This window comes from Octodon degus, unplaced genomic scaffold (assembly GCF_000260255.1).
Source record: "Octodon degus isolate 3935 unplaced genomic scaffold, OctDeg1.0 scaffold00025, whole genome shotgun sequence".
Classification (NCBI taxonomy): Eukaryota; Metazoa; Chordata; class Mammalia; order Rodentia; family Octodontidae; genus Octodon; species Octodon degus.
This window is the reverse complement of record NW_004524601.1, coordinates 8,991,838-9,002,612: the sequence shown is the minus strand read 5'-3', so window position 1 is coordinate 9,002,612 and position 10,775 is coordinate 8,991,838. Positions and strand designations below refer to the sequence as shown.

General features: G+C 44.4%; 1 protein-coding gene across 1 annotated transcript in view; it reads left to right on the top strand.

Moving 5' to 3' along the window:
- The window catches only part of Myo1b (myosin IB), a 202,771-nt gene that overhangs the window by 168,311 nt on the left and 23,685 nt on the right, over window positions 1-10,775 (top strand). The window contains exons 15-19 of the mRNA XM_023712333.1: window positions 1,858-2,058; window positions 3,329-3,555; window positions 5,950-6,150; window positions 9,016-9,109; window positions 9,887-10,036. Of these exons, the coding sequence (XP_023568101.1) occupies window positions 1,858-2,058; window positions 3,329-3,555; window positions 5,950-6,150; window positions 9,016-9,109; window positions 9,887-10,036 (873 nt within the window). The remainder of the gene's footprint in view (window positions 1-1,857; window positions 2,059-3,328; window positions 3,556-5,949; window positions 6,151-9,015; window positions 9,110-9,886; window positions 10,037-10,775) is intronic.

Here is a 10,775-nt window from a genome sequence, read left to right as displayed (position 1 = left end):
GATTTTTCAGGTGGCCTGAGTGTGTGTATGAAAGCTTATGAAAGTGTGAAAAACTATTGGGTGATTTGAAGAATCTAAGATTTTTTATTTCAAATCATATCTTTTAGTTTACTGTAAATGGACTATTTATAAGAAGACCTACTAGTTGTAAAACTGGGAGGTCTTTATAGTTTTATGCCTGGGATTACTCACATGCTTGACCTTGATAAAGCAAGTTGAGTCAAGGTGTAAATTTTATTTTCCCATGGCCTATAGCTGTCAGAGTAGGTGAGCACTGTGTTTTATGAATATAGGCTCTGAATTTATGGCAAATCATTTTTTGTTCCTCTCTTCCATAAGAAATTTTCTGATCATCTAGAGTTCCCCCCACCCCAATATTCAGGCTAATCCTAAATTTAAAAGAACAGTTTGGGGGCCAGGCAGATGGCTCAGTAGAATAAGTACTTCCCTGGCAAGTGCAAGGGCCTGAGTTCAATCTCTGGTTCTGCAAAAAAAAAAAAAAAAAAAAAAAAAGCATAGTCTTAAAAACTGCATCTTGGGTTACATGAAGAATTGCATTGTGAAGCATCACCACTTGTCAATGAGAACTAAACTTTGTTTTGAAAAGCCTGTTAGAATGGAACACTGGTAGACCACATAAAGAATTCAAAGCTCGAACCTAAAATCCATTTTAAGAAATCTGTAGATTTCCTGAAAGTTTTTTCTAGCAAATTCTGTGACCTAGGTCTTGTCTGTGGGAACTCTAGGCTTTTGGAATTCCCAACTAACACATTTTTCTTCATAAACATAAACAGCATGGCACTTGATGACTTCCCCCCTTTAAGGAAAGGGGTGTGGTGTGGTGTGTAGTGTGTTTAGTTTAACTAGGTCACTTCGGCCAAAACCCCCCTACATGGGTGAGCTCAGAGAAGCTCCCACACAGGCAAGAGCCTGGGCACGTAAAGGGAAGGTTTCCTTCCGGTGTCGTGACACAGTGGTGTTTGTCCTGGGGACGTTATGGGTGTGCTCGAGTCCTCGCATCCACACTTCCCCTGGGTTTTGTGTGTAGCTAGTATGTGCTGGTCAGAGGAGTCAGGGCCTCGTGAGGGAAGGGAAGAGGAGTGGGGGCCTCGGGGACATGGGTGGCGTGCTGGTGAGCGAGTAGGTTGTGCTTAGAGTTAAGACTCAAGGGCCTGTAGGGGCAGCCAAAGGGACAGCAGCACCTGTTCATCCAAGTTGATTTTTGATTTCTGATTTTTTTTTTGTGTAAGGCTACATGCTTTTGCTATAAGGGTCACAGGGTCTGAATATATGATAAGTTCTTACCCATGGTTCCTGCCTGTTGGGAAATTTTATATGAAACAGGAATTCTCTTCTGAACATATTCTTGAGAACAGCAAGACCACAACAGTCACGAAGAGTAACATCCCAAACGATAGCTTATTTATTTGTTGCCACTAAACACTCAACTATATATTGAACACCATGAATAGTTTGGAAACAAATGAAGCCAGTTTTCTTTGTACAATGAATAAAAATAATGGCCTTTCCTTTGCACGGTGATCTGTGATGCGGCTAGAGGCTAGACTGCCCCACTGCCTATGGTTTGCGTTTGATTTTCAGCTGACGGTGGGTGTCAGTGCTAGTGCGGTGGCCCAGGGACTGCTGGCCCGACCCCTCCCCCCACAGTTGGCCCTGCTCGGGAAGGCTGCTTTCTGTGGCTTGTGCGATTTGTTTGGATTTTCTGCTCTTTGTTGTAACTGGGCAGAATTTTCTTACTCCCGTGGTTGATTGTGAAAGGCAGAGGCATGTAAGAGTGATCATTCTAAAGTGCAGCAAGGAAGGAGAGAAGGAAATGCTTCTCTTTCCCCCTCCCAGAACACAAACGGCATCCTGGCCATGCTGGACGAGGAGTGCCTGCGGCCCGGCACCGTCACGGATGAGACCTTCTTGGAAAAGCTGAACCAAGTGTGCGCCACCCACCAGCACTTCGAGAGCAGGATGAGCAAGAGCTCGCGCTTCCTCAATGATACGTCCCTGCCCCACAGCTGCTTCCGGATCCAGCACTACGCGGGCAAGGTGGGCAGCAGCAGCCCGCGTGCCGCAGGCTGGCCCACGTGGGAGGGTCTCCCGCACTCTTGGGCTGGGAAGGACGAGTGGATCCTTCAGGAATCAGATGGGGACAGTTTGGAGAAAAGTCTCACTGATGCAGAGAACTGAAAGCAGAGCTAGTCCAGTAGACCTCAGGAACAGTTCCAACATGTTTAAAAAGTCAGTTATAAGCTATTGTACAAAAATACGCATCAACACCCAACAAAGGAGATTTAGCAGTGAAAAGTAGGAATGACTGAAGTCCTCCAGTAAAGTTGTAAAAAAAGAAAAGAAAACCCAATTAACAAAAATACTTTTTTTTTTTTTTTGGATTTTGAAGACACTGGGGAGAATACTTGTGGTACATAAGGATAATGTTAGCTTAACCTTGAGATTTTTTTTTTTTTTTTTTTTTTTTTTTTTTTTGCAGTACGGTGGATTGAACTCAGGACCTTGCACTTGCCAGGCGGGTGCTTATTCTACTGAGATATCTCCCCGGCCCTGAAAATCTTATTTCATTAATGTTAATATCACTAAGATAAATATGATATAAGGTTGCAAACTTCAAAAGGCAAAATAGTTATTATGTATTTAATAAAAATTAGATATATAGTATTTGGATGGCCTTTTAGTTCCACTTTGGTGCCTTATGTTTTCCATTTGCCTGCATGAGAAGATCTGTCTCTGACCAGTTTCTCTGCCACTTTAGGGAATCTGTGAGGACATAACCGTTGTCTGCTTTTCACCCATCTACTTTTAAACAGCCCAGAACTAGTGGATGAACTGCAAAATAAATGTAAATATATGTTTACATTTATTTTGCAAATATTTTGCAAATATCTCAAAATATGTTCAAACACCACAACAACCCAAAAGTCTTCTGCGCCTTTGTGGCAGTTTTTCACTTTTGTCCTTGTAATTCCCCCCCTCTTTTTTTTTTTAAATTTTGATTTTATTAAGAAACAAATATCAATGAGACACTTTCCAAGCTGATTAATAGGACATTTTCAATAATTAATACTTTGCACGTTGTTATCTTCTCACGTCCTTGTAATTCCTGAGGAGCAGCAGAGCTTCTTTAGGTCTCTTCTGCAGCTTAGAGCTTACACATGAAGGCACGTTTGGGGCTGAGTGTGAGCAGCGCGCCAGGGATTTTGCGGTGGGGAAGGCAGCGGCTGCAGTGCGGATGTGCTTGGAGTAGCTGGGTGGCGTTACTGTGCGCGCTGTGCTGGCCATTGAGTTTGTGTCCTGCTTGCAGGTGCTGTACCAGGTGGAAGGGTTTGTTGACAAGAACAATGACCTTCTCTACCGAGACCTGTCCCAAGCCATGTGGAAGGCCAGCCACACCCTTATCAAGTCTTTGTTCCCTGAAGGGAATCCAGCCAAGATCAACCTGAAAAGGCCCCCGACAGCAGGGTCACAGTTCAAGGCATCCGTGGCCACCCTGATGAAAAACCTACAGACCAAGAACCCGAACTATATCAGGTATTTCTGGCATTTAGAATACAAATGTGAGCGCATTCCTAAGGAATGTTGTTTTCCTATTTGCTTAAATCTTGAGCGCAACCAAAGCGAGGATAAGTAAAGTGGTTACAGATCAAATAATATGATACCTGGGGCTGGCTTGAAAATATTCCACTGTCCTTCTCTTCTCAAAAATAAGGAAAGAGAAATAAACGTAAGGGAGAAAGAGTGACGCAGTGCAGGTGACGAGAGGCACTTCTTGAAGCTAAGTGGTTGGTGCCTAGAGATTCTCTACTTCTGTGTTTTTAATGTGGGTTTTTGTTTGTTTGTTTGTTTGTTTGTTTAATGGCAAATTAGGAAATAAAATAGCAAATGTGTTCCTGGTCAGGGTTTTGCAGATAGCTCTTTGGCTGGTGTCATTTTGGATTCCTGCAATATTAACTAGGAGCAGAGGCACTTCAGTTGCAACTCTGCTGTTTGTAAGGAAGCTGGCCCCTTTTTTTTCTGGGGAGAATTGTGGGCCAGGAGTGAATAATGATACCTAAAACAACCTTGAGCATCTTGAAGGCAGTAGAAAGGACTTCTTAAAACCGCTAGCCTCTTTTTAAAGCTTTTAGGTCTTCTTAGATGCCCCTGTGTCCGGATTCAGGGAGGACCCACGAGGACTTGTGTTTGCCGTGGAAGCCTTTCGGGACCTAGCCTGGGAGCTGTGCTGGCTGCAAGCTCAGACTGCACAAGAGCTTCTCCACTGCACTCACACACACAGACACGAAAGCTTGGTTATGAGGAAACCAGAGAGAGCCAAGGACATTTGTGTGTTTGCCCGGTTTACCTTTCTGTCAATAGAAACATAACTAGGCAAAATGTCCTGGTTTGACTGCTGTTAGGTGAGCACATACATTAGGAGAAAATTAGCTTTCTACAGCAAATTGTCTGCGATCAGTAGCTTTTGTTATTCTAAAGTGAGTGGATTTTTTGATTTTTTTTGTGCTCTTTTATTGAGGGATCATTGATAGCAAGTGACATGCAGGACCTAGGAGAAGACTTGAAGTTTTTAACCTTTCCATGCACCTTGGTAACCACACAGGTCAGGACAGAAAACATTTCCATCCATCATTCCAGAAAATTCTTTCATTCCCTCCCTCCTCTTTGTTTTTACATTTCCTCTCAAGAACTCTTAATAAACTTCAGGGTTGTGAGTGTATTATCATGTTTTCTTCATGAAATCATTACAGTTTCAGATTTCATATTTAGCTGTACTTTCCCCCATACAGGTATTCTGTTTCCCTGGCACCAGATATTAAGGGGAAAAGAAATTCTTTTCTCTAGCCAGTTGCCCTGGTGCCTTTATTGGTAATTCGTTGAATATATATCTGGGTTTGAACTTTCAGACCCTGGGTCTGAACTTACCATTCCTCAATTTGTCTGCTCATACTTAAGCCGAAGAGTAAATATAATATTTATAAATGGTAAAAGGAAAAGCATAAAAACACCAAGGGAAAACTACTTAGGCAGCCATAATCATGAATTTTTAACAACTCTTATTTAGGTCATAGGAATCACTGCTGTGTATCCCTAAACTAATGGTGGCTTAAAAAGGACAGGAGCAGCCTTCATTTTTTATGCAACTTTTAAGGACTCCGGCACAAATAGGGCAGCTCCTTCTAGTTTGTGGCGATGACATTTCCGGGGTTTATTCCTCACCTCTGTGGTTGAAGATGACTGTTCACCCTCACTGTGTTAGCAGCCAGCTCCACTAGAAGACAACAGCAAATCCCTTCCTTCTGAAGACAAAACACCAGAAGCAACCTCCTTACTTCTAACCCTAGTGGCCAGAATTGGGTCACATGGCCATCCGTACTGGCAAAGGATGCTGGGAATGGAGGCTTTCCCAAGGCTGGAAAGTGCCATATTAAAAAGAAAGAGAAAACAGAGTACCTTACCTTTTGATTGAAGTGTAGTATACATTCAGCAGAGCGCATGAGTTAATTGTGCAGCATGTTGGCTTTTTACGTATGTGGCACATTTTACCCCATTCAGACGAGGACAGAAAGCATTTCTATCATCATCCGGGAGGTTCCCTTGGACCCTTCCCACCAGCGGTCACAGCAGTGCTGCTTTACATGAGGTTTTTTGAACATCAGATATGTGGCGTTACCCAGCATGCAGTGTCTTTTCAGACTGCTCTCCAGAATGTCAGTGATACCTGTCTGCACCACTGAGTGTATGATTGTGTGTATTTAATTACTAGTACTTACTTAGCTTGAAATAGTTAAAAAATAAAGTGATTGGGTTCACCAAGAATAAAAGAGAACTCTTTCACTACAAAATGATTAGACAGAGGCCTTAGGAATACACTGCAGTTACATCTACGGAGGGTGGAAGCTAAGACCACAAATAATTGAAATCTTCTAGGTGTATCAAGCCAAACGATAAGAAGGCAGCTCACATCTTCACCGAGAGCCTGGTGTGTCATCAGATCCGGTATCTGGGGCTCCTGGAGAATGTGCGGGTGAGGCGGGCAGGCTACGCATTCCGGCAGGCCTACGAACCTTGTCTCGAAAGATACAAGATGCTTTGCAAACAAACGTGGCCTCATTGGAAGGGCCCGGCAAGGTAAACTCACTAACTGTGTAATAATTTTTGAACTATACAAATAATACCCCCTTAGGTGCTTAGGCAAAACAGTGGTCTGAAAACTTGTGGTAACCTTTGTTTTGGACCCACTTCCAGTTGGATTGCATTTTGGCTGAAGTTGTTGACTCATTAAAGAGGTCGTAACTGTCTGTTGGCTCAAACAGAACCTTCAAATCCACACTTTGAACTTGCGTAGGGTTAAATGTTAAATGCTGTGCTAAGTTCACAGGAGAGGCTATGTGCTGGAGCGTAGAAAGAGATGCACCTCGGGTCCTGCTGTCAGCTTCTGGCTTTTCCCGTGGGGAATCCCATGGAGGACAGGCCCCGTGCTTTGCCTTCGTCTGTCCCACTGAGCAGGGGTTACAGGAGCAGGCAGGACCCTGTAGTTGTGTCAGTGCTGGTCTAGCTGAGTGGGAGACTGTGCCTCAATCCAGGGGCTGTGTGCTGTCAGCTGGTCTGTCAGGAATTGTGCTTGCCCAGCCGGACAGAGCAGGCTGCCCCTTGGAGCACCCCTGAGGCCTGTGAGCTCTCCCCAAGCAGAGCAGCCTGTGTGCCTGGCACCCGCAGCAGCAGGGCATGTGGCCTGGTCGGTGCAGGGACTTTTCTTCTGCTGTCACCAGCCAGGGACTGCCCCTTGTTTGTGGGCTCTCCGGGCTCTCTCCTGAGTTCTGTCAGAGGACTAACTAGCTACCAGCCTGCTGAGAGGGTGAGCCAGGCCCAGGGGGACTGTTGCCTCACCAACTGCAGGTGCCTTCCGAGCCCCAGTGGACCCAGCCTTTCTCGGAGTGTTGACAATAATTAGAGCTGCACCTGTGTCGTTCCAGGAAGATGCAGAAATGCAGACATGTGCTGTGGCCTCCGATGCCTGATTCAGGGCCCAACTAATGTGGAGTCCGGGAGCTCTTCAGTTCCCGCTGCTGATTTCTAGAGTATTTTATTCCCTGCTGGCTTCTAGTCCACAGTTTGGTGGAGCAAGGTTGATGTTAAAAATCAGTGCTGGCCAGGTATGGTGGCAAATGCCTGTGATCCCAGCACCAGGAGACTGGGCTGTGAGATTGTGGCCAGCCTAGGCTGCAAAATGAGTTCAAGACCAGCCTGAACTACATACATGTGTTGAAAAGACAGAACATGGGGGCAGCAAGATAGCTCAGTGACTAAAGCCCTGCTTAGGCAAGTGCAGGGACTGCAGTTCAATCCCCGCATCACATGCTGTGCCAGCCCCACCCCCCTGGTGGGCTGAGCCAGCCACCAAGACTGGGTGGAGTGGTGCATGCCTGTAATCCCAATGCTGGGGAGGCTGAAAACGGCAGGATCACTGTGAGTCAGAGCTGCATAGTGAGACTCTGGAACAATCAAATATATTTAAAAAAAGAAAAAACAGAACATTAAAAAATAAAACTAGCGAGTCAGGCCTGTTCTTACCATGGACAGCACATTGGTCTTTGAGCCTCACCCTGCCTCTGAGGGGCACGAACAGTATTTCAGTGGTTTTCAGTGATTAGTGGAGTTGATTCAGCATTGATTTGAGATTCTTGCCCTTTTTTCTGGCCTTAGTTGATATGTCATTGGGGGTATATTTGATGTAAATATCTTGTTGACGAAATCAAGAAATTGGTTTTAATGCCCCATTTTCTTAGAATATATTATTCTGAACCGTAATTTATTATTTTTTGGGTTTACTGGATTTGCTTGAATTTGTGGAATTCACTCCTGAAAATTATTTGATGCAAGGATGGTTACTATAACAGCAATGATACTTGGAAATGAAATTATTAAGAATATAGGGAAACAATTGTTTAAATACAGAAAAATATACTGTCCTTTCGGCCAGAACCGCCATCTTCCAGTAATTTGCCAAAATGACTAACACAAAGGGCAAGAGGGAACCTGGTATATGTTTTCCAGGCCTTTTTAGAAAACATGGGGTTGTTCCTTTGGCCACATACATGCAAATCTACAAAAAGGGTGATATTGTAGACATCAAAGGAAGGGGTACTGTGCAAAAAGGAAGGCCTCACAAATGTTACCATGGCAAAACAGGAAGAGTCTACAACGTTACCCAGCATGCTGTTGGCATTGTTGTAAACAAGTAAGTTAAGGGCAAGATACTTGCCAAGAGGATTAATGTGTGTATTGAGCATATTAAACACTCAAAAAGTCATGATAGCTTCCTGAAACGTGTCAAGGAATATGATCAGAAAAAGAAGGAAACCAAAGAGAAAGGTACCTGGGTTCAGCTGAAGCGCCAGCCTGCCCCTCCGAGAGAAGCACACTTCGTGAGGACCAATGGAAAGGAACCCGAGTTGCTGAAACCTATTCCCTGTGAATTCATGGCATAAACTGGGGATGTTGCTCTGCCATTCAGTACCTAATTGGCAGCTTAAATGTTCTAGGTCTTATGTAAAAATAAAATCATCCTGTGTTGTAAGGGTGGTTTTCTTAGTTGAACAGGTATGTGGTGCCTTCTTACCTCAGAAATATTTGCAGCAGATTTTCACTATACCTAGTAATTGTGTCTAGCCTTTACTCTTCAGTATTTTCTTGCTGAAAGATATTGTTGAGGCATTGTGCAGGTATATACCCAAAAATTCAAATATTTATAAAATATTTATATTGGCTTGAAGATCCTGTAAATCATCATGGGGAAAAGATGTATCAAAATAAATGGAAGTCACTTTGGAAACAAACTTAAGTCCATTTCAGTTAAATAAATGGTTTAAAGCTATATCACACAAAGAGAGAACCTACCATCAGAATATGAAATAAAACTTTTTGTATCTCAGACAGAAAAATAAAAGTCATTGTTTTTAATCTCTATTTATTTATTTATTTATTTATTTTTAGATCTGGTGTGGAGGTCTTGTTTAATGAATTAGAAATTCCCATGGAAGAGTATTCCTTTGGCAGATCAAAGATATTTATCCGAAACCCAAGAACAGTACGTATCCAAAGCCTTTACCCACTGAGCTGAAGTCAGACTCCTACTAGCCAGTTCTTAAAGAATGTTTAAAGTTTTGACGGTGCTTGACATGGTACCATGAAGGGCACACGCCTTGTTCCTCTGTGTGTCTAAGGGCAGGGGCATTCCAGGGGAGGTGGCAGCACATGGGTCACTTATGAAGCATCGAAATCCTCGTTCTGTCAAATTATATTAAACTTAACCAGTCAGGAAGAAACTTACTGTGGTGGGAAAACTTCCCCCGTCCATAGCGGTTGGAGGCTAAGTCAGTCCATAGTTGTTGTATGTTGAGTTACGCGGTCATTTGAGAGTACAGCCCTAGTTTTAGAGGTAAATGGAGACACTGAAATGAAAAATTTTAAAATTTAAAGAGCACACTTACATTCTACCTCCCAGAGTGCCAAAGGAATCTTGCTGTAAAGAGTAGACTGGCGTAAAAAGATAGCATAGCGATTGATTGGACCATTTGGGGCACGCTCTGGAGTCACTGGTATTTTGGAAGAACACTCGCATTGACCATGGGGGCCAAGCCTGCCTGATCTGAGGATGGGAACTGCATGCAGCTCCAAACTGGAAGTGCTTTTAGCATCATGTCAGGACTCAAAAAAGGTTGCAGGTTTTGAGAGCATTTCAGACTTGGGAGTTACAGTTACAGAAGCTCAAGCTAAGCTCGTCTGCATCCTCTCGGACAGTTTGGGGTACGCCTCGGCTCCGCCCAGCCACCCCCTGATGAGTCCTCCTAACGTTTCCCATTAGTTATTCACCTTAGAAGACCTGAGGAAGCAGCGGCTGGAGGACCTGGCCACGCTCATTCAGAAGATTTACCGGGGGTGGAAGTGCCGCACCCACTTCCTGCTGATGAAGAAAAGCCAGATTGTGGTCGCCGCCTGGTACCGGAGATACTCGGTAAGGCGCCGGCCATTGGCGATCTGACCTAACGATGCCTATTTCCTGTGTCTCCCCACAACCTCATGAGATGGGTACTCGTGTGGTTCCTTCTGTAAGTATGAGAAGAGCTAAGCCAGTGAGCTGTGGAGTGGACTTGCCAGGCTCAGGCCGCTTTCACTGGACCTAGGTCAAGACATCTCAAAGTGAGAGCTGAGGGTAAACACCACGCTCTCCACACTGATGAGAGGCTTGCAGTGAGAAGTGACCTCTTGGTCATCAGATTGGAGGAGCAGTGTCGTTTAATCCTTTCTCGGTCATCGGATCAGTTTCCCCAGATGACTGGCTCCTCAGCAGGGATTGCAGCATCAGGAATGCTGACTTTAATTTGACAGACCCAGAGCTGTGTTGTGGCAGAGCTCTGGCTTTGGTTAAAGGATTGAATTGTCTTTAGTCCTCCCTTAATCTGGGCCTTTAGTGGTAAGGAAAGATTCAATAATAAAGTATGTTCTTTAATATGTAATTTCTGGGGACTGGCAAGATAGCTCAGAGGACTAAAGCTGCCTGCTTAGCAAGTTTTTAGACAAACGCAGGGACCACAGTTTGATCCCGGGCATGACACGTTGTGCCAGCCTTGCCCCCAAGGCAGGCTGAGCCAGCCAGAATCTGGGCGTGGTGGGACACACCTGTAATCCCAGCACTGAGGAGGCTGAAAGCAGGAGGATCACCACGAGTCCGAGCTGTGTAGTAAGACCCTGTA